We start from the raw sequence: 23,822 nt of genomic DNA on the forward strand, positions 1-23,822 counted from the left end.
TGCTTGGGGTCCATCTCCAGATGTTGTCTTTTCTATAGAGTCAAAAACTCACATCCTTGTGCTTTTAGTAGTATCATTAGCTAATGCTAATACAGCACCTTGATTTCTTGGCTAACTCAAAGCAACAGGTGTTATCATGAAATTCTTCCTTGTAGAAGCTCTATGACCAGACACACCTGCCTAGAAAGTTTGCCAGAGGCAATTGGAAGGGGAAACTTCTATTTTGGATCTGGTTTTACTTCCTGTCCTGTCTGTGAAGGTTTGCTCTGATTCTGCTTGTCCTATGAAAGGAAGACATTAGCCCATCTGCCAGAAACAATACAAAGAATCCTAAAACAACAAAACACAACCAAAGAACCTCCATTTCATTTTCCTGCAGGAGCATTGGCTAGTACCTTTTTCTGCAGGTGCCTTATGAGTGATTATTTGTATTTAAAGTTTTGAAAAAAATGCACTGTTAGACATTCTCAAACCCCAGTATTTTAATTTGAGAAGTTCCATTTCTTGTGAGACACCTCAGCCAGAGTGATCTTGCATGTGGGAGTCTGTGCTCACACCTAACTGCTGTTGTGCAGGAAGCACATCTAGACCCAAATGTCAGAGCTGTGTGGGGGTTTAGTCTTAGTTTGAGTAGTGAGCTTGCCAAAATGCCAAAGCTCTGTGAATGGTAGAGGAGCAATGGCATTCTGTAAGTTCTCAAGTTTCTAAGTTAGAAAGAGGGCCCCGGGTGTGTGCTGAGCCTCATAAAGGATCCTGCCCACAGGGAGGGTGTGTGTGCTGTGGTGTAAGTCATCAGATAGGAGATAGTGTCACTTAATTGTGAGCATCAGCCCTTCAAAGGTCTGCAGCTGTACAGGCAGGGTCTAGCATCTCTGGTGTTGCTTGATGGAAGCAATATTTTATATTAGAGCTGTTGATAAATTGTTTTTCAAATATGTGGCTTCTATGTTGCCCTGGTCTTACCTTTGGAGTTTTTTCGGTTCAGACCTTTGAGTGTATAAAACTCCAATCCCTGCTTAAAGGGCATATATTTCTTGCTTCCAACTTCTAAGCTGTTAAATTGGTAATTCATTGTAAATTTAGTTCCATGCCCAGGATAAAAGTTCAGAGCATTGTAAAGTTTATCCAGCTACTTTTCAGCTCTGAGGGTTTGTTGTGTGAGGGAGGAAAAATCCTATACAACCTTCACTTCTATCCCTGGTGCCAAATTATTCCTTCTTCCCTGCAGTCAGGGCAGCTGGCTTGGTGCTGCACCTCATACATATGGTTGAGAATTAAGGTCAGGAATTCTGCAGTAGTGCCCAAAACAGGGTGGAGGGATAAGGAGGTGCTTCAGTTCTTCTGAGCTGTTGTACCTGGTGTGCTTTGGCCTCTTCCACTTGATAGCAACAAAAATACCAATTAACTGAAAGCTGAGAAAGAATCCTGCCTGCATAATGCTCTGGGCATTTTATTTTATCTCTGTGTGTAAGAAAGTGTTGGGTTTGAGATTCTATTCACTCATCTTTCTGCTATGTAAGTCACCTTACTTGAAATAATCCCAGAAGTTTACACACACAGAGTATTCCCCATCCATGCAGGCTGTGTGAGTTTCTGCACCAGCAAAACCATAGTATTCTTCTTCCTCTTGCAGTGACTCTCATAAAGTTTGTAAAGAACACATCATCTTAAGGTTTGACCTTCAGGTTCTGTTTGACCACTGTCAGAGATGTATAAAATGCTTCTTTTTTATTATTATTTTTAAATGAAAATATCCCAAGAATTTTTGATAAATAGTGCTCTTCTCAGCTGCCTGCATCCCTTAGAAGCTGAGGCTGGGCATAGTTAAGAGCAAGTTGCAGGAAGTCCTGTGTTCCTCCCAGGCAATCTGTGGTCTCTCCTCATGACTGCCAGTTTCCTATTGGATAAATAGAGCTAGCTTGTATTTTCTCCAGTTCTCTGATGCTTTTTTTCTTGCCTGTGTTTTGTGATGTTAGGGCTTTGCCCCTGAGAGTTTCCTGGGTGGTGTTTAGGTGCAGACTTTGAAAGGTGGGGGATAAGATTGTAACTGTGCTTTTGATTTAGTTGGGCTAAGGGCCAGTGACAAAAATAATTAACTGAGTGTCAAGATGTTAAGAGCATATAGACCATTTGATGCTGGTGTGCAGTTGCCTTCTCAACAACCTCTCTTTTTTTTCCCCCCCTTCAAATTTGTCAGCTGAAAATGTTTGCCTGCCAAATGATGATACCAATCTGCCTTCCATCAGTCTTTGGAAACCCACGGCTTGATGGAAAATGAAGTAGGGCATGGGGATCCTTGGCTGAGTTAAGGTCCAGAAGCTACCCTTGTCCCAAAACTGAGATTTACCCAAATTCTCTTCCCCTGGCCCAGCAGACACTTCCCAAATTAATGTTCAGATGGTATGGACTATGTCCACATTTGATTTTGTAACATAGTGCTAAACATGCTAAGTGATGTTTCCTTATTAATAAGAGAATTGTTTTTCTGCAGCTTTTGTCAGAATACTTGTTTCACAAGAAGAAAAAACTTGATAGAACTGTTCATACTGTATTTACCTATGACAGCTGAAAGTATTTAGAAGTCATATAGGGAATGCTGAGATATCAGCTTTGGGTTGGCACACCTCGTCTCTAAATCTTTGGAATATTTTGTTTTCATCTTTCACTTACACTATGACTTCTCCTGAGTAGTTAAAACATGGTGTCCTGGATTTATTTTATACTTTAGACACACACACACACTAAAAAATGCGTACTACAGCCCCTGACTTCCAAAACCTTGAGCAGGCATCCCTCAGGAAATGTTACTTCATGGAACATCAGAACAGGACATTTTATCCTGTATGTCCATAAAACTTTTTGTCCTCTCCAGGCAATTAAAAAACTGGTTTATACTTTGTAGATAGGCACACTATCTTAAGACATTGATTCAGGTTTCAGTTGTAAATAGTATTCATGAAAATACAAAAAAATTGTGCATTTGGTATTTTCAGCCTTACAGAATGAGGCTACTGTCAAAGCTTAAGACAGATCAAAAATACAGTAGGCAAATCAAATTTTATCTGTTCTGTTCTGTAAATTGGTATGTAAGCAGTCCAAGTTCATGGCTGACCTTCAGTGTGTAACTGGTCTCATACAATGTTCCTGGGCTACTTCATAATGATAATTAGGGTCCAGCAGTGCTGGGGTTGGCAGCACAAGCTCTTAAAATAAAACACTGCAGAGTTCATACATCATGGTGTTGTTACTGGCACAGAATTACCACACTGAGAGATTGTAAGTAGTCTCATTTATGTCTTTAACATTTGTTTTCCTGTCCACAATTCCTTTCTTCAGCTTCAAACCCTGATTCAGGAGACGGACCCCGGTGCCGATTACCGCATCGACCGCGCGCTGAACGAGGCCTGCGAGTCGGTGATACAGACAGCCTGCAAGCACATACGCTCTGGAGACCCCATGTAGGTGCCTCTCAGTCAGAACTGGGGCTTTTTTTCCTGTTGGGCGTCCATGAAGGTTGTGTGGCTGACCAGTAGAGACACTAAAACCTATCCAGACTAGTTACTCCAGACCAGTCATACAGAGCTGCACTGGGATGTCTCCATTCTTGCTGTACAAGCAGGCCAGTGTTTTTATAGGACTGGTTTGGCACTGGTGAAGGATGTAGCTTTCACAGGCACTTAGACTTAAGTTTGTAACATTTGATGTGCTAATTTCTCTAACCATGTAAGTCTCAAGCAGTATCACAAAGTGAGAAACCTGAAAGGCCAGATAAGCAAACCCATACTGCAGAGATGTGTGTCTCCTTTGTCTTCAGGTCTGATAATGTATTCTCCCCTGGGCCAGATTTTCGATTGAATACTCCTTATGATTTTGTTGTATATCAGACTTGCTGAGATAACTAAAACAATGGAACATAACAAATACAAATCTGATATACATTTGTTTTAGACGTAATCTTTTTGAAGGAAGAGAAAGATCTTCACTGAGTTTCAACATCTTATCTCTGGGTCATTGGATGACTGATGTGGGAACACCAGCTGTTATAGGGAAGCTCAGCATGATTTTAACAGTCTGTGGCCTGACTTTTTCTTGTTTGCAGGATTCTGTCTTGCCTGATGGAGCACTTGTATACTGAGAAAATGGTAGAAGACTGTGAGCATAGGCTCCTGGAGCTCCAGTATTTTATATCTCGTGACTGGAAGTGAGTGCTGTGAAACAGGATTTATCTTCACTTGATGTTTGTATTAAGTGTTTGTATGCATTAGCAGGTCCTTGTAAAACAGTAGAGCTTGTGGTTGTTCAGAAGAGGACTTTCAAGTATGCCAGGTCAGTAGGGTGTTAATGCTTGTGTAGAACACTAAAAGCAAAAGCTGCTTAGAAAACGTGTGATGCCACTTAAATCAGGTACTTTTTTAGAAGTGATGCAGCCTTAAAAAGTTCTCAAGTTTGAGCTCTAAATTTGTTGCATCTTTAATTAAAGAGTTCTGTCTGACACTATTGAATAGGAAGGTCACTTTCTCTGCAGGTGGCAGCCAGTTGTATCTACTCCAAGTGCTACAATACAGAACTTAAGGAAACAAAGTTTTTCAGTATAACAAAGACTCACTGTGTGAGAAGCTTCCTGCCTCCATTTCTGCATTTTTTTCAAATTCTCTAAGTGTGATTACAGCCTGTAGATGTAATACCCTTCAGAGCACTACTTTTCCATCTTTCTCATCCAGAGATGGCAGTACTTTGTTTTAAATACATACAAAGCCCCTTGTGTCAGTGTTGGTTAGGATGAGGAGAGAATAAATTTGATAAACATGACCAGTGAGGAAAGAATAAGTGTTTGGCTTGTCTTCTAAGGAAGATTGAGAGGTGAAGAAATAGAGTACATTAAATGGAGTTGCTGCAAGAAATTGAGTAATTGTTCTCAGTGGCCACAAAGAGTGTAAGGCAAGAAGTCCTGGGCTTTGATTACTGCAAGGAGTGTTCAAATCAAACGTTGAGAAAATCTTGACTCAGAGCAAGTCATGTATTTATGGACAGCATTGCCAGTAGCTGAAAACTGATGTGCTCTGTGAACCTTCTGCTTTTAAAGATGGGGCTTTATGGAGCAGGGAGTTTAAGGCTTTTTGGCTGTTCATTTAGTCATCTGAATAATTATCTCCATAGGTAGACAAGAATACTTAATTTCCCCCCCCCCCCCCCCCCCCGTTTGTCTTCATTACTGGTCTCCTGCCTGTACTGTATCTAGCAGGTAATTAATTGTTTGAGTCAAACTTAAATGATTGGAAGAAGGAAGACTGATTATTTGCATTTTCCTGGGAGTAAGAATAATTCTAATTCATAATGCAGGCTGGGCAGAATTTGCTTATCTTTGTTTAACCACCGTTCCCCAGAACTGGCTTATGAATCTGTTGCACTGACTGTGTGCCTCAGACAGATGCACAGAGTAGAAGGGGTTTTGTTGATACCTTTATTGTTATCTATATCATTGTGTCCACTGAAATCACTTGATTTTTTTTTTCCTGTAGTGTTTTATAAATACAAAATTTCCATTTTGGAAGGCTAGCAATATCTCACTTAGCTTTCATGTAATTAGGCTTCATCTTAAGAGATCTGTACTTATATGCAAAGCAGGGGGCACTGAGTTTGCAGTTGGCTCAAATCCAGGGCAGACAGAATCAATCCAACTCAGATTTTTATGGAAATGGTGTTTCAGAATGGCAGCAGTACAAAGTGGAAGATATTACCAAGCAAAATGTGGTATGTACCTGCCTTTCTGCTGCTTCAGGGCATCAAAGAGATGATTTCTTTTCTCATGTGTCAGCATTTGGCTGGCATACTGCAGAAGAAAATGGGAGGTGCTTCAGGAAGTGTTGAAAATTTGATCTGTAATTAAATATTTTGGTGTTACTTGGGGAGTTGATTCCAAATTGAGTTGAGGCCACCTGTCGGTTCAGTTGGTCAGGCACTGCTGCTGCGTGGTGTCCTGGTGGTGCCTGAGACTGCAAGTGGATTTTTTGCCTCCTGAGTATTTTGGATATGAAAACCATTCCACGTTTGAGTGAAGTGCCAGTGATAACTCCTTTGTTTGCAGATTGGACACAGTCCTTTACCGCAAGTGTCAGGGGGATGCCTCCCGCCTCTGCCATACCCATGGCTGGAATGAGACCAGTGAGCTGATGCCTCCAGGGGCTGTTTTCTCCTGCTTGTACAGGCATGCATATCGCACAGAGGAGCAGGGAAGGAGGGTGAGTGCTCATGGACACCTTGTTGCTTGTTGATCTGTGGTAGAAGGGTTGCACACGTGTTTGGAAGTTTGACATGCAATGCTAAAACTGCCAGAACTCAGACAAGCAACTTTAAATCATTTACTGTAGGTGGTGGTTGCACTGCTTTGGGTGCCCAGCTCCTCCTCAAGGGTGCCCTGAAGGTCTGGGTGGTTGTTCTGGTGAGGTAGAGTAGGCCCAGCAGGATGACTGACCTGTGTCACAGGCCCATGGGGAGAACTGTGTGCTGACACCAACTTACATTTCTGTTCAAACCCAGTACAAGTCCTCCCTCATGTTTTTCCAGAGAGGAATGTGATTCCTTGAAGACAGCCAGCATAGATGCAAAACTGGTTTTATGCAAAAAGGACTTTCAAGATCAGTTTTCCTTGGCTGTTTCTACTTAAGTTTTGATTTTTGCCCAGCTTCAGATTATATTCCATGTAGTTCTTCCTATTGATATAATGCATCCTTCCAGTTCTTTGGAGCATGCTGTACTGGTAAATGTGCTTATGCTGTCTTTGAAGACAACAGTGGGGATCTGACTTGCTGCCCTGCAGTCTGGAGATCCACCATAATCACATTTGTGGTTGAGAGCTGCTCTTTTCAAGTTTGCTGCCCTCTCGTGCCTTTAGCAGGGCACTCAGATGAAAGCACCTGGGTACTCAGTTCCATTTCTTTTGGCATGGTAGTGTACACAGTCCCTAGGAGTTGATGGGTTTACACAATGGTCCGGTTTAAAAATTAATTTCCACAGCTTGATTTAGAAGGTCTTTTGTAACAGAGGTCAAGTATTGATTGAAAGCATCTCTTTTAGGAATAATTTTTTTTAATGCAGTTTTTTAGTCTGCTGAGTTGAGACTTTTTCATTCCATTTTATATTAGTGCTGACCAAAGAAATCAATAGCCACCCTGCAAATAATCTATCAGAGAGAGAAAAGGTTTTTAAATGTGTTTTTCTTTTGGAAAGTAGGCTAAGGGAGCAGCTGTCATTTTGAAATTTAGTCTTGGAAGCAAACCCATGGGAGGTTATATCTGTATTTGTTTCCAGTGCTGTTGACAGAATTCTAAGTAACTTCCAGTGATTTGGATTTTTAAATGTATGAAGCTTTAAGCTTCAACTGGTGCATTTTAGGCCGGAAAAGCACCACATCAGTACCCCTTGGTTTCCTACAGTTTGTTTCTTCCTGTCTTGCAAGTGCTGACTTGAATGTGCTGCAGTGGGGATTGCCGAACAGATTTTACAGCTGGACTATGTTGCCTTATTCTGGGCTTCCCATTTGGTATTAAGGGCATGAGCTGTTTTGACTTTTTTCTCCACAGTCGGTCTGTAGCCTTGAATGACGGTGTAGCAGATAGCCTGTGGACCTGTTCTGACATCTCTTTCATAAAGCAAAGTAGAGGTTTAAAAATATAAAATTTAACTTAGTGGAATGAGAGGAGTATCTATCTAAACTAAATGACAGAGCTCCAAGCTCTTTTGGAGCCCTCATTTCTTGTGGGGGTCCTGGCAGGCCTGTGCTGAGCAGGGCAGAACATCTGTGCCTTCTGGGATTGATGATGGCATTTGTGGTCACTCTCAGAACCTCACCTGACAGCATCCTTACCTGTTTGCCCTGTGTGGATGTAGAGGCCCCATATGCCAAACACTCCCTGTTCTCTGTGCAGCTATCACGAGAGTGTAGAGCAGAGGTGCAGAGAATCCTCCATCAGCGAGCCATGGATGTGAAGCTGGACCCAGCCCTCCAGGACAAGTGCATGATTGACTTGGGGAAGTGGTGCAGTGAAAAGACAGAGACAGGGCAGGTACTGTGCACAATATCATTGCTACTTTGTTTGCAAAGCTGGATGGGTGGGAAAGACATAAAGGGGATAAAAGGATGTCTTGCTGCCTCTTGATAGTGGAGAACATGTTAAAAATTAGTGCAGTTTGAAACAGTCTGCACCAGACTGAGACAGGTGGTGCAAAAAAGCTTTGCATGTTTAGATGTTAGTGGAAGGAGAAGGGAGAAGGGCATAGTTTGCAAAAAGGGTTTTAAAGAAGCAACCCTACCTCCTTCAACCCTCTTGGTTACAATATTCTATTACAAGCTTGGTATTTCCCACATAAACTTTATCCCATTTCCATTTGGCAAATACTGACATGCTTCCTGTGTTTATACAGAACTGAACTAACATCTGCAGCTACTTAACAAAGTTTCAGTAGATACTTCCATGTTTAACTGCTGTGCCTGGAGGGCTGTAGTGAAGGGACCATTCTGCAGCATGTGCTGTAGACACCACTGTCTTTCTGAAGTGCCCATCATAGGCTGGGTAAATAACCTCTCCTTAAGCTTATGGAAAGGGCAAATTAAATGGGATATTCCAGAAGTGAAAGCACATCATGCAGGCTTTTGAGAACAAGTGGTAAGGTAACATCCTAGACCAACATTTTCAGTCATTATTATATATATGTGTTCTGGGAGTGCTAGTAGGGGGAATGGGATTAAATGAGATTTAGGACGTTACAAAAAGGAGGGCAGTTTCACCTGTGTAACAATGTTTTAAGCCCAGAATTTCAGTTTGGGTTTTTGGATTAACACACTAAAATGTCTGTTTCTGTAGGAGCTGGAATGCCTTCAGGACCATCTTGATGACTTGGTGGCTGATTGCAGAGACATAGTGGGAAACCTCACTGAGCTGGAGTCTGAGGTGAGTGGATTTCAGCCTGGGGTAAAAGGAATAGATGAGCATGTCTAGTTAAGCATGCCATTTTAATAATGATGAGGAAACCTGAGGTTAGAGGAGCTGTAGAAATGCAGCTGGGATCTGGCATCAAAATACATCCTTTTTACCCCATACAGTGGAAGTTTTCCTGGAGGTTCTTGACGAAGAGAAATGACTAACAGTTTAGGATTTTAAGCTGTTGATGGCACATCTCCTGCTTTAAAGGTCACTTACGGTACTAAAACTAAGATTTGCACAGGAACCCAGTTAACTTTAATGCAAGTCAAGATATGTGATAGGACTTGAGGTTTTGGTTTTGCTTGCAAGTAGTTTTGAGTACTGTACTGCAGCTTCCCTCCCAGCCACAAAAATTTGGCAAGCAATAACCACCAGGTATATCAGTAGAGGTTTCCAGTGACTTTGGCAGCTTTACTTCTTTTATGAAGCTGCATATTTGACTGTCAAGACCCAGACTGTTCCCCACATCTCTTAAAATTTACACTAGGGAAAGTGCCCTAGGGAAAGTTCCCTTCCAGTGGTTAGAAACTTGGTTTTCTCAGAACTATGCCAAATCTTCAACTCCTGCCTAGGTGTAAGGTGATTTCTAATGCTCTAGCACCTAGTTTGGAGGAGAATGACTGAATTATCCGAGCCAGGAGTTTCTGTGGAGCCCAGGCTCTTCCCTTGCTGGAAGGCTTGTCTTGCATTTGCCATGTTGGCAAGAGTGAACCCCAGGATTTCCAGAGCTAAAAGGCAAAGCTGTCTGGATTGCATTTTTCAAAATTCTGTAAACTGTGTTGAGTTTGAGTTGTTATCACAGTTTTTTCCCAGAGTCTTTTTCTCTTGTGCATTCACTGTGAAAATGAAAAACTGTCTTTTCTGCAGGACATTCAAATTGAAGCCTTGCTGATGAGAGCATGTGAGCCCATTATCCAGACATTCTGTCATGTGAGTAGAGTACTCTGTAATGGTGTGAATATCTTTGAGGAAAAACTCAGTGGGAAAGGTTAGAGAGTTTTAGTATTAGTTCTTGCTACACCTCAAAAGTAAAATCAGAGGTAATAATTTCCAAAAGTCTTGAATTAAAATATCACCCTCAAGTATAAATTCTAAAGTATAAATTAATTCTACCTAATGTTTCTGCTGTTGTCAGAGCCCTAGCATAAAAGTTAGTTTGAAGATGAAAATTGCTCTGTAGTTGGCAAAAATCACTCTTTACAGTGAGTTAAATACTAGACTTTTGTCCTTCTCCTTTACATACAGGCATGTCTAACCATTGTACTCTGTTCAGCTGCTGAAATAACTTCACTGGTGTAGGGCTGAGTAGTGAAAGAGCAGTGGAAGCCCCTAATTATAATATGTCATGTAAGCACTGAGTCTTTGCAGTGTGTTCTCCTGAGTCTGAAGTGTCTGTTTCTGAGATGGTTCTTTCCTGACCTGTATAAACATAGCTGTGTGCTGCAGTTGTGTGGTGCAGCTCGAGGGTGGTCAGTTAATAGTGAGCTCACCAGGGAGAGTGGAACTGGAAGTTCCACATTCCCTGGTCACAGTGGGCTAAAAGAGTATAAAACCCATGACTTGTAAAAGCAGTTTATTTTTACTCCTTTCATCTCTTCTTCAGGAGGTTGCAGATAACCAGATTGATTCTGGGGACCTGATGGAGTGTCTAATACAGAACAAACACCAGAAGGAAATGAATGAAAAATGTGCAATTGGTGTTACTCATTTCCAGCTGGTGAGCAACGCTTTTTTCTGCTATCAGTGGAAGCCTGTTCTGTTCTTTCAGGGTATTGCTGGGAATTAGCTAATTTTGAAATTAGCTCCTTCTTTGGAATTGATTTTTCACTGTATTTAAAGAGCTCTTGTGAATTCAGACACTGGTATTTGCATGCCTGGTCATAAATGGTCACTTCTGGAGATGATTTTTTTTTTCAGCCCTTCCTACATCCCTGGCATTTGGTAGACAGGGTCCCAACTTCATCAACAGTGCAGCATTCCCCTTGCTTCCATATTACTAAGTTTGAACAAAAGTATGTGCTAATTGTGTGATTCAGCAAGTGTTCTTTTGGCCAGCACTTGGCTTGCTTTTTTTTTTTTTAACTCTGGATGACTGAAGTTGTTTTTCTCCTCATTTCTCTCTTTCAGGTTCAAATGAAAGATTTTAGGTTCTCGTACAAGTTCAAAATGGCTTGCAAGGAGGATGTGCTGAAACTGTGCCCCAACATCAAAAAAAAGTATGCAGTTCTTGCCCAAACAGCAATCTGGTTGTATAAATATGTAATTAAGTGACAGGGTTTTTCATGATAGGACCAAAAACTTCCTTTAAAGGCTGGTTAGGTTGCATGTGTTCCCTTAGTGACTGTGTTCTGCAGATGTTTAAGGTAGAGGCCTGCCTCTTAAAATTACTTCTGCTTTGCTCCTGGATAGAAGCCTGTCCTTTTTATTTTACTTGCTGTGAAATTAACTAATATTACAATTAGTAGGTTGCATGTCCCAGGATGTCTTATATCCTTGCTAGATTCATTGTCTTCTAAGAGGCAGACTACTTTTGTTCTAGTTGCTGATCTGGAAAGGGAGAATATCCCACTTGTTTTATCTGGTTTATTCACTGCAGTCTAAGGGATTTTTTTTAATGTCCTACTGCAATAGTGTAAGGCTAAATTACACACAAGGTCAGTCCTGTTTGTGGATAGCAAGACTATTTGCATTTTATGAGGTAAATGCCCTTCCCATAGTGTAAAAGGATTGCTTGCAATGCTATGTTGGTATTCACCATCATCTATTTCTGAGATGAAGCAAAGCTTTTCTAAAGTGCTGACATGACTTAAGAGCAGAAGTCTTGCTGGGCAGAGGGGTTGGTGGCATTTTGAATGTCTTCCTGTGTGCTGATCTAGACTCCAATTTAGGTTTTAATTGTGATACAGTTACTTTACATAGAACTGTACTCAGAAGTAAGCACAGATGCACAAGAATTTTATACTATGTTTGGATTATTGGAGTCAGTTTCTCTGGTGTGGTAATCCAATATCAACCTTGGCTGGTCTTAGTGAAGGGTGTATGAATAAAAGGCTGTTTTCTTTTCTGCAGGGTGGATGTGGTGATCTGTCTGAGCACAACTGTGCGCAATGATACTTTGCAGGATGCCAAGGAGCACAGGGTCTCTCTGAAGTGCCGCAAACAGCTGCGTGTGGAGGAGCTGGAGATGGTAAACATGCCTGAAACTCTTGTCCTCCTCACTCTTGTAGTGATGTCCTTCCATTAAAGCTTCCTGGTTTGTCCACCTTTGGGGGGGGAAAAAAAGGAAGTTTGTTTGTAAGATCTATCTTATTTATTTTTCCCCTTTTCTTACAAGGGCTCAATTGCCCTTCACAGTGAAAGTACTGATTGTCTGCTTTACTGCCTTAAATATAGTCTCATGAAGGCTAAGGCAAGCTAAATGGTCATTGGAATTTCAGCTAGAAGTGATTATGTTTAGTGTTAGACAGCAACGTGCTACACATTCTGATGTCCTTAACATCCTCTAGGAGAGAACAAAAGCTCCATTTTACAGACTGAGGAAACAAGCACAGATGAAGCAACTCAACTCCAGCTGCTTCAAGTTGCTCAATGGATAAATAGGAGTAGTGTTTGTTCTGGTAGGCAAAGCTGCCTCTCAACTTCCTGCTGCAGTGCTTGCAGTAATAAACTCTTAAGGTCTTTGTCCTGTAGATACTGTTTAAGTGTCAAAGCTTCACCTTAAGTAGGTCCATATCGGGAGAGGCAGTACTCTTGCCTTTGTATGGAAGAATTCAGATGTTGGGCATCACCAAAATCAGGAAACTCATTCACATCCTCCAGATCATCTACTAGATGGGTGGCTGTTAATATGTCCTTTCGTTTTCATGTGGAAAGTTTTTAGTTGTCTTGGACAGTTGTGATGATGCCCTTTTAGCAGAGGCATTGGAAATAACTTGCTAGCTCTATAATTTGATTTAAACTCTTTCTTCAGTCTAAAAAGCTGAGGCATTGCTGCAGAGAATTCCTAAGTTGATTTCCAAACACCACTTCTCACACCCAAGACCCTTATATTCAAAGAAACTCAGTGCCTGTTGTGAGGGTTGCTTACTTTTTGTGAGTAGGGGTCTTCAGTTAAGAGGTTAAAAAAGGGAAATAGTCTCAAGTCCTACTTTAAGGCTCATGTTGTAATTTTTCCTGCAGACTGAGGATATCAGACTTGAACCAGAACTGTATGAAGCTTGTAAAAGTGACATCAAGAATTACTGCCAGAACGTGCCCTATGGCAATGCTCAGGTAATGGAATTTATTAATAATTTACAATTTAATTTGTACTTTCATTTCAGAAAACTTTTGAAGAACACTTTTGCCCATGTAAGTGCAGCTTGAGATTTTCATTTTGATATCAGTCAAATATTTTGGTAGTACTTTGGAATGTTAATTTCTTTCTTTTCCACTGGCCCACTAGCATTAATACTGGGTGAATGCAATGCTGTGAGCCCTTCATTCTTCATTTTATGCTGGTGTCAAGCTATTAGCAGCTGTTTACTGCAAATGTTGCTAAAGATTTTGTAGGCATAATGTCTGCAGGATGAGATTTGTGGTTCTGGAATAAGTCCAAGAGACCCTCTTCATCTCATTAAATCTTTGTGAGAAAAGATGAGCTTAAAGCAAGTCCTGGAAATAAGCATTGGTAATGACTTTGATAAAATCTAGGCATTGGGAACTGAACTGCCCAAATGAGATGAAGGTGGTCATTAGGGGAGCACATGGCTGTGTATGACAGAATTATATCTATCAACAGTGTGTCCATTATGCCTGCAATGTTGTGTTGTAGATTATTGAATGCCTGAAAGAAATCAAGAAGCAATTGAGTACACGGTGCCATCAGAAGGTGTTTAAACTGCAGGAGACAGAGATGATGGACCCAGAACTGGACTACACACTCATGAGGGTCTGCAAGCAGATGATCAAGGTAATGGTAGTGTGCTCGTTTAAGAGGGTGAGTTGGGATGTAAGAGCTCTGTCAGCTTTGAGCTTCCCATAAAGGCTTGTTAGAACATTGCTGTGCTTTTTTCAGAAATGATTGCATTTTTGCGAAGTAATCTGTTTCTTAAATCTGAATCAGGCTGAGGTTTCTTCAGGGCTCTTCTCTTTCAACTTCCTGATCAAAGCCTGTGCACTAATAAATTTGTCTTCCCAACTGCCAGCAGAATTGATGAGGGAAACTGTGCTGAGGCTCCTAATACATACAGTTCTCATCCAGTCAGTTTGGATTTGGATTGGCTTTTAGCAAGGGTGAAGAAGTTATGATTACAGAGAAGAGTAAAATCTTCAGTTCACTGCTGACCTGGTGCACACAGACTTTTATCAAACTGGTAGGGCAGGCAAAATCATGGATAACTTCAAATTAGAAATGAAAGCTGGAAGTGGCACCATGTAGAAAGCAGCAGTGAATGTTCATATAAGACACTCTTTCACAGTAGCCAGAAATCCAGTAGTATTTGTGGTCTGTATGCAGTGACTCCATATTTTGACTGATGGCAGGGTGGCTCTATACCTCTCTGTTGGGCAGGTGACTATTCCCTTCCATGAATTGGAAGCTGGTGGTTGGGTTTGGGTTTCGTTTTTTCAAGTGCTTTTAGTGATGCAGCTTGTTGTGTTTTGGGGATTTTTTTGTAGCGGTTTTGTCCAGAGGCGGATTCAAAAAACATGTTACAGTGCTTGAAACAAAACAAGAACAGTGAAGTGATGGATCCTAAATGCAAGCAGATGATTACCAAGCGCCAGATTACACAGAACACAGGTATCTTCTTCTGAAATAATACCAGAACTTGCTTGCCTGAGACGTTCTGCATGGCTGGAAGAGTATCAGTTTTGTTTTATTCTCCTTTGGTGTTTTCTGTGTACACACTAACCTTAGTCAAGTTCTTGAGGGCCAGCATGTGTTGTTGAATTCTCCTTATTCCTGAAGCTCTTACCTCACAATTTGAAATTCTGTTATGAAAAATACTATTTTCCCCAAAAATTATGTTCATTGATGGTAAAATGTGATCCAGGAAATTTCTATCCCATCTCTTTCGGCTATGCTCTGTTATCTGAAGAGATGTGTGCTCTAATGAAGTTCTCTCATCTCTCCTGGTTAGATTACCGCTTAAACCCCGTGCTCAGGAAGGCATGCAAAGCAGACATACCAAAATTCTGCCAAAATATCCTGAATAGGGCCAAGGATGATACAGAGTTGGAAGGTCAAGTCATCTCATGCCTGAAGTTGAAATATGCAGACCAGGTGAGTAGAACTGGTGTAAAAGAGAAAATGTGCAGATCATGCTAATCAACAATCATTGAATAACAAATCAAATTTGGGCTTGTGGTGTGTTCAGTGTATAGAACAGCTAAAGGGGCATTTTATGTTCCTATAGAAATATTATAGAATACAGGTTAATGTACAGGGTGGTTGATTCCCAAAGGTCATTGAGTGAGTTAGTGACTTTCTCCTCCAAACAGCGTCTCTCTCCAGACTGCGAGGACCAAATTCGAGTGATAATCCAGGAATCAGCCCTTGATTATCGGCTGGATCCCCAGCTTCAGATGCACTGTTCTGATGAGGTAGGAGAGTAACTCCATAGCTACTCTTTCAGGATGAAAGTTCCCTTCGTGTAACAGGTTTTTGTTTCTCAGAACATGCTTTCCTAATAAGTAAAACAAAAAAATCCCTTTGAGCATCTTCTAGCTAGTCAGATTCTCTGCTGTGACTTTTATCCAGTGCACAAGAGTTGCAGTTTCCTGTGCATTGCTAATATGAAGTTAATTATTTCTTCTGGGATTTTATCAGTACTTGTGGCTATGGAAGAATATTTCTTTCCAGTTGTCAAAAAGAAGTCAGCTCTCTGGTCTTGTCAGCCTTAACTGGAATACAGTCAGGCTTTTTGAGTTTTCACTTTTGGTAACAGAGTTGGTCATGCTTCAAGTGTTACTTATTTCATACTTGCACATTCTTTCCATGCTGTTTTCTTCCCTGCCCTCCTCCTCAGTACAGTGATATTGACTTCTTGCTGCTGGCTTTCAAAGGGTTATGCATATTGCATGAGCCAGGCTGCATTTGGCTTTGGGGATTTTGGGGGGGAAGGAATCTCATCATGTATTCTTCAGCTGGAACCTGGTGATGAACTAACATATTGAGATATAAAAGTGCTAAAAGGCAAGGATGATTGTTGTGAACTACTTATGTTAAAAAAACACCTCTTTCAAAATAGATTTCCAGCTTGTGTGCAGAAGAAGCAGCAGCTCAGGAGCAGACTGGGCAGGTGGAAGAATGTCTGAAAGTGAATCTTCTGAAAATAAAAACTGAGATGTGCAAGAAGGTAAAGAAAATAAATTGGATGTTCTAAAAAGCTTCCATCCCTGCAGAAGTCTGTGATTTTTCCAGATCACAGCCTAGGTCGTGTTCTAGCTACTATGAGGCCAGAGTGCTGAAATTTCCCTATACATCTCAGTTCTGGCCTGCAGTGATTCAATTTCAATTTGCTAGTGAAAATTATGTTGAAAGTTCCTCCTTTGCAATTCCAGACTTGAATCCTTTCTTGATGATGGTTGCCAAAGGTTCTTGTTACTAACCTGTTTCTTGATGCTATCTCCATTGCAGGCTTTCCTAGGCTCAGGCTGTGTGCTTGGGGGCTATGTGAATTATGCCATGACTATGGCACCTGATTTCAGTTCTAACTGAAGTAGTCCTGGCATACTGCCTTTGTCTTTTAGATTAATATGAGTATTTTAAGGAATGTTACAAACCAGGACACTTAATTAAACCTAAACCAGCATTCATATTGTGTCCATATCCATATATACGTCCTTAACCTAGGACAGTGGCGGGTTTTCTCACGATGCTGAATTTGAAAAGATGATACACCTTTCAGAGACATTGATCAGTGTGAGCTTTGTTCTGTCTCCTTTTTCTGACACTTCCTTGTAATTTCCTCCTCTGCAGGAGGTGCTCAACATGCTGAAGGAAAGCAAAGCAGATATCTTTGTTGACCCAGTGCTCCACACGGCCTGTGCCCTAGACATCAAACACCACTGTGCTGCCATCCCGCCAGGGAGAGGACGCCGTAAGTGCTCGTGCTGTACTTGTGTAACCTCTCAGGCTTGAGATACTTAACCTGCACTTCTTACCAGTGTCATCTCCCATACAAAATATTTCCACCAGTCATTTGTAGACAACAGGATGGAACAGCAGCAGAAGTGGTAGATGAATGGGAGTTAAGAAGTTTTTCCTTGTTTCCAAGGGTGTAGCCTAGAGAGGTCTCTGCCTGCAAGTGCTTTAATTGACAGTTGTGCATTAAAAGTCTGGAATTGGTTTAAGTAAGTCTGTGGCCTGTTTGCTATGAGCTAAGTAATTCTTCACTGCAAAGCAGAAAACATCTAATTAGGGATTAGTCAAGTATGGTAACATGAATAAAAAATACAAAATTTTACATCTATGTCTTATATGAGTGTTTAAACGAGCTTATGAGTTAGTTGGCCAAGCCCCTCTGTAGGCACCAGACACTGTGATCCCATTTCCTTTTCACAAAACTGTGTGAAAAGTCAGGAAGTTAAACCTTTCAAAATGTATTGTTGTTCAAAAGAAATGCCTAACCAGCCTAAGGAGATAAGGCTGTGTTTTTTCTGAGCTAAATTTGATCTTAGTTCTTTCTAAAGGCTGGTGGCATGGAGTTCAGAGTGTACAGCTCGTTGAAGGTGCAGATTTATAAGACTTCATAAAATCTCATGTAAACCACATGAATTATATATTGGATACGTACTGTAGTTTTTGGAAGTAAAAATTCCTTGCATCTCCAAATGCAATACTGATCTTGAATCTTGGTGAAATTGCTAGCTTCAGGCAGTCTGCCAGGTCTGTTTAGAAAGCCTTGTAACCATCAGCCTTCATGAGAATGGAAGAGCCCTCTCTGCACCATATTATCAAAGCCACTGTTTCTATTTTGTAACACCATCTTCTGCACATTACAGAAATGTCATGCTTAATGGAAGCTCTGGAAGATAAGCGTGTGAGGTTGCAGCCTGAATGCAAGAAACGCCTTAATGATCGTATTGAAATGTGGAGCTATGCTGCAAAGGTAAATATGTAAATGATTTCCATTTTTTAATGCTTTAGATCTTTCTGTTGCAAGGTATTTATGAAAAACTTCAACTGTAATGAAATTCTTGTTTCCAAATGAAGTTTAGTATTTTGAATTTGGTCCAGAAAAACTGAAGTCAGGTTGTCTTCTAGGAACTTAAATCTTATTTTCTCTATGTCTCGGATGTGTCCCTAACAATGCAGAGTTAAACTATCTTTTGTGCACACAGGGCTTAGTCTCCTGCAGAGAAGTGTGGGGCAATGAAACAGGGGCAGGAAAACTTCTGTTATAAAGGTGTCTCCTGAACAGCAGCTCCTTCAGGTGAATCATTGCAGGCCTGCTTTTTTCTGGTTCAGGCCAATTTTAGCAACGACAGGATGCTGCGTTAGTAGTACCGGACACTAAAGTGGTAAATGTCACAGCTGAGGGTTGCATGGAAAGCACAGCTTGGCTCATTTATTCCTTTTTCACCTCAGGTTGCCCCAGCGGAAGGCTTTTCTGACCTTGCCATGCAAGTTATGACCTCTCCATCCAAGAATTACATCCTGTCTGTGATCACGGTTGGTATCTGTGTACTCTTCCTCATCGGCCTGATGTGTGGACGCATCACCAAGCGGGTGACAAGAGAGCTCAAGGACAGGTAGAGCCTGGATTGCCTGCTGAAGAAATGCCTGCCCAGTGCCCAGTTTTGTACAGCCCTCCTCTGTATAGTCTACCCACCCCCTCTTGTGAGAGGAGAATTAAAAAAAAAAATTAAAAAAAAAAAAAATTAGAAAAGCAGCAGGTGTTGGCTCAGTTTTCCCATCCTGGATCTCATCCATGGCATCTTCATCCTATGAAAGTTTGTGTGCAACATTGGCAGCCCAGCCAGCAGCTTTTGTTACCCCTTTGTTAGCAGACTCTCGTTTACCTGCCTGTAGACAAGTCTCTGTTGTACTGTTGGAACTGCCTTCACTCTCCAAATCAGACTGATATGACCTGCAGCTCAAGCAGTTTTTAAGTAAATTTTTAAAGACAGACATATTCTGCATACCGACTATATGATTTAGGTAATGGTTCATACTGAAATCTAGTCATCCTCTGTGGCTGGGTGAAGTTGAGGCAGGAAATTAAAGGGTAAATTGCATCTTACACCACAGCTGGCCTTGTTTTGGACGTCTTGCTCGTCTGTGTAAAGCATCTTCAGAGCATAGTCTTGGACAACCTAAGGACACCAACCACTGGTGTCATCTCCTAGTGAATATCCTGCTTATGTGACTGTGGATTTTTTTGGCTGAAAAGATGTCCTTCCTTTCTTCCTCTGCTGCTCGCAAGATAGAATAAAATACTGACCAGGATTGAATACTCATGTGAGCTATACAACTTGTGTTTCAGTAGATTAAAGGCACGATGTAGACACGAGGTATGTAGAGCCTGTCAGTAGTGAACAGTGTCAGTGGGCAGGAAGTGCTCTGAGCAGTTACTCAGTCAACTTTTTTATTAGCAATGATGCTGTAAAATTCTAACACTCCTTTTATTTTACCTTGCTACTGCTAAGCTGTTACCCTCCCAAATTAACTGTGTGTAGATGGTACTGACACACTGGCAGTGCAGTGCTCTGTCAGTGATGCAGAAAGCACCAGAACACCCATCATCCTCTCTCTGTGTAATGGCTACTCGTGGGTTAGCACAGTGGTTTCTGTCCACACTCTGGGTCTTAATGGTTTGCATGGTAACACTGAAGAGTGGCTTTCATCTCCACAACTACAATTGATGGTGATAACACCTGGCATGTTCCTGGGATGTAGGACACAGGTGCCAGTCCTGCCAAGTGGATGGAAGCATGATAGTGTGGTGTTGATGAAATCTAGAAGATGCTGCACGAGAATCAATGTGTACAGGAGGATTTGTTTTATTCACCTTTAGGACATGCTTACCCACGGGTGCTGTGGTAAAAACCATGTGCCTGAAACTGTCCAACTTAGGCTGATGCTTGAACCATAACTTTATTTTCCCATTTAGCATGCTCCTATGTAAGATCTGGCATTTCCAGTTCTCCCCATTGTTCTCTAGAAAGAACAGTGGAGGTGGTTTTGAGATACTCTGGAGTGTGGACCAGCTGATTCTGGTGATGCTGTACAAACAGAATGGCATATACAAAATACTGTGAGCTTTTGCTGTGACTTTTTGCTGAAGCTTTTTGCAAACATACCTTCATCCTGCTCTGAGGATGGTGGCAAAGTAGTATGGGTTCAGACTTGCTATGTTAGTGAGTCTCACAAACACTTCTGGTTTTGTAGCAAAGTACTGTGAACACAAACAAGCAGCAGCAAAAGCCTGAGCAATGAAGTTTCAGTGGAGAGTTAGTGTATGGTAGGATTGCAGTTAAGTGGTGAGGTAAAACTGAATTTAAGCCTGAATTGCTTCTCTTGACCCCTCCTCCCTGGTGCTAAGGGAGCTTGCCTGGCTGTCAGTCAGCATGAAGCGGAGCAGAAGAGAAACAGTTAATTTGGTCTCTTGAGGTAGCACAGGTGTGTAACTCCACAAATATTAGTTTGGCAATTAGAAGTGTGTGTTGTATCACTTGAGTGAGTGTTGAAATGACTGCTGTCAAGATGGGTGTGCTCACAGAGCTGCCAGCAAGGGAAGTGGGATCTCGGTGCAGCCTTGCTTGCTGGCACGAATCCTGCTTCTCCAAAATGTCTATCTGACATTATTAAATTGCCATTGGAGGGCTTTTTTTAAACTGTTGTGACTTTTTGAGAAGGCATTTTGTAACTTGATTAGCTTGAAAAGCCTAATTAGATGGTTTATTGTCTAGAAATAGCATCTTCCACTAAATTCCAAAAGACATTGCAGTGAAAATTGTAGGTTTGTAGCCATAGCTCCAAATGTAAACCCTGTTCAGCTCTGAAGGTGACTTTTACTTTCAGATATAAGGCTTGCTGGGGTTTTTTTCCATTTTTAATTTGGAGGAGGTTATGGTAAGGGTGCCTGAAGCATGGCATTAGGAGTCTGTGCTCTGCAGTGTATTAGTCTGTGGTTGGTGGTGTTTCTCCCAGTGTCAGGCTCACAGGTTGTGTGAGTGCACCGTGATGCTGTTAGAGGTGTGTGGCCCAAGGCCTTTGGAAGAAAAAGTAGGATACTAAATAAACCTTTTGTCACAGTAGACACAGACCCACCTTTTAAAGGTTGGCAAGGGGTCCAGGCCATTTTATCATTGAGTATATTATCTTTTCATATTTTAAAAAGGGGTCTTCTACCACTGGTGATGACCAAATCTGCTTTTTTCCCTGCTAAAAATATACCAGTCACAGTCTTGAAACATTCTCCTCCTTTTCATGCATACCTAAAAATCTAGAGGTTTTGCAAGCAGAGAAACCCACAGGAGTACTCTTCCAAAAATAACCTGGTTGTGCTGTTGCCAACACATCATCTTGCCTGCAGGTAATCATTTTCCACTGCAGGGAAAGAAAGAAAGAATCATAGAACAGTTTTGAGTTGGAAGGGACCTTAACACTCATCTCATTCCAACCCCTGCCTTGGGCAGCACATCTTCCACACTAGACCAGGGTACTCAGAGTCCCATCCAGTCTGGTCTTGAGCACTCCAGGGATGGGGAGTCCACAACCTCTCTGAGCAGCCTGTGCCATTGTCTCAGCACCCTTGTAGGAAGCTGTGAGCAATGGTTGTAAGAAACACTGCAGTTGCCTTGAATTTGAGAAAGCCTTTTTAACTTCTCTGTTTAACAGAGTGTTAGCAGTAGCTGCAGTCAGCCAGGACAAGTGGGTTAGTGTGGAAGAGCCTGTGGTAGTCTTTCCTCTTCAGGACCCTTACGTGTCACTGGAGAAATCTGCCTTCTACTGAATGCAGTTTAGGAGATGGTTGTTGGTTGGGTTTGGTTTTTTTTCTCCTGATCATCACAAAACCTTCTCTTGGAGAGCTTATTCTAGACTTGATGATGCTGGTGCTCAGGGCATGGATGGAAGAGCTGGATGTTTGGGATCTGGCAAGGCATGCAGCTCTCCATTTGCTTCCTGCTGCTGCGAGGGTTACCAAGGCTTCCTAAATGATGGCATGTGTGTCAGGAACTGTGCATGTTGTGCACCTCTATACTCCACTCCTGCTAGCCTGTTGCAGTTCATTCTTATTCACAGTAATAAGCTTATTTATTGTTTACCTAGTGAGTCTAATCAAGTCCTTTTGAGAATTTCAGCTTGGGATTCTCCTGCCTCACTTTTGTCATTAGGCTGCTGGAGTAACTCATCTGGGTGGGAACAAAATTCCTGGCACCTGAAGTATTGCCCACCAGACTGGGTTGAGTATCCGTGTATCTGTGTCACTGCAAAGGGCTGGAAAGACCCTAGTGAAGGTTGAATAATTCTGTAGCAAAATGTTAGCATTTCCTCCAGAATCTGAGATATAATCAGTGTTGCTCTGAAAGAATCCACAGTTAAGTGCATTGTATGGAAAATAACGGTTGTGACTGTCTCAAGTACAGAAACTAACTGCTGGTAGGTACAGAGGGAAGAAATGGAATAAGCCAGAGGGACTGCTGGAATCCCACAATGTTGTAGAGGAATTGTGTTGAAGCTGGATGGCGATTTATGTTAAAACACGATGTTATTACTTAGTGAAAGAAGATTGTAGGGTTTTTTACTTTATCGGTTTTGTTTGAAAAAAAATGGTAGTTTTGAGGCGTGTATGAGTGCACAAGTGTGGTATGAAACCAGAATATTTCATCTAGCACCTCTGTCCCTATTTAAAGTACAGCTCTGTGGACTTAAACAACTGTAGTGTGGGTTTGTGTAAGAGCACATTCCTCATTCTGGGGTTCAGATCCTCCAGGCAGCTCCCAGGTACTGATCTTTGTGCAGTGTCCTTGTTTGGGAGCCAGATCTGCCATTTTGCTTCCACCGATGAGTCATGGTTAGGGAGGACCCAAATCACACATGTGCCAGAGAGAATTCAGCTGGCACTGCGCATTGTCCTGTGCTGGTGGAATTCTGCATCTGCTCCACTAAGTTCCTGAACGCTGCCGGGATAGGAAGGAGTAGCAACGTTGCTCTTCCCTAGCCAGAGGCAAGATTTTCTCCTTGCACAACACCCAGATTTGATTCCATAGCTGACCAAATGCAAAGATCCCTGCTGGGGTGAATCGCTGCGCCCTGAGCCCCCAGCCCTGCTGCCCCTGCGTTGACTGAGTTAGATAGAAGTGCTTGCCTGGGAAATCCTGAACTAGGAGCAAAGGGAAAGGTGTGCCTGCCCCGTGGGAGGGAGGATCCATAGCTGTGGGTACAGGCCGGGTGCAGGGGAAGGGGCTCCCCAGCACCCTGCAGTGTACAGAGCAGACCCAGCAGATTCCTGTTGTACAGCAGATGCTGTTTGAACGTAGTCTCTTTTTTTTATTATTATAATTATTTTTAAATGTGACATTAACGAGACTTTTTTTTTTGTAAATTGTTTACCCTTTCTGTGTATAAATCCTGGCCGCTCCTTGTTTCAGTTTGGGGTTTTTTTTGTTTGGTTTTTTTTTTTTTTTACATGTCCATGCTGTGTAATTTTGAGATGTTACTGAACTTCTGAACATAATAATGTGCATTTTTTTTTCTGTACAGATGAAATGGGAGAATTTAATAAAAAGAGTCTGCAGGTTTGTACTTGTGGTGGTTTATTTCTGAGGGGACGCGCGGGGGGGGAGTGGCCTCGCTTGGCCACGCCCTCGGGGGTGGTCGGGGCGGGTGACGCACGCGCAGGGGCGGCT

General features: G+C 41.9%; 1 protein-coding gene across 1 annotated transcript in view; it reads left to right on the plus strand.

Annotated features, from left to right (window-relative positions):
• Positions 1-23,718, plus strand: part of GLG1 (golgi glycoprotein 1) — an 81,366-nt gene extending 57,648 nt beyond the window's left edge. The window contains exons 9-26 of the mRNA XM_036390108.2: positions 3,337-3,458; positions 4,100-4,201; positions 6,086-6,239; positions 7,926-8,063; positions 8,862-8,948; positions 9,849-9,911; positions 10,585-10,698; positions 11,109-11,197; positions 12,051-12,168; positions 13,161-13,253; positions 13,795-13,932; positions 14,640-14,763; positions 15,104-15,246; positions 15,465-15,566; positions 16,214-16,321; positions 16,945-17,065; positions 17,970-18,076; positions 18,556-23,718. Coding sequence (XP_036246001.1) covers positions 3,337-3,458; positions 4,100-4,201; positions 6,086-6,239; positions 7,926-8,063; positions 8,862-8,948; positions 9,849-9,911; positions 10,585-10,698; positions 11,109-11,197; positions 12,051-12,168; positions 13,161-13,253; positions 13,795-13,932; positions 14,640-14,763; positions 15,104-15,246; positions 15,465-15,566; positions 16,214-16,321; positions 16,945-17,065; positions 17,970-18,076; positions 18,556-18,723 — 2,091 coding nt within the window. The 3' untranslated portion in view covers positions 18,724-23,718. The remainder of the gene's footprint in view (positions 1-3,336; positions 3,459-4,099; positions 4,202-6,085; positions 6,240-7,925; positions 8,064-8,861; positions 8,949-9,848; positions 9,912-10,584; positions 10,699-11,108; positions 11,198-12,050; positions 12,169-13,160; positions 13,254-13,794; positions 13,933-14,639; positions 14,764-15,103; positions 15,247-15,464; positions 15,567-16,213; positions 16,322-16,944; positions 17,066-17,969; positions 18,077-18,555) is intronic.
• The last annotated feature ends 104 nt before the right edge of the window (positions 23,719-23,822 follow it).

Source organism: Molothrus ater, chromosome 12 (genome assembly GCF_012460135.2).
Source record: "Molothrus ater isolate BHLD 08-10-18 breed brown headed cowbird chromosome 12, BPBGC_Mater_1.1, whole genome shotgun sequence".
In the NCBI taxonomy this organism is placed as follows: domain Eukaryota; kingdom Metazoa; phylum Chordata; class Aves; order Passeriformes; family Icteridae; genus Molothrus; species Molothrus ater.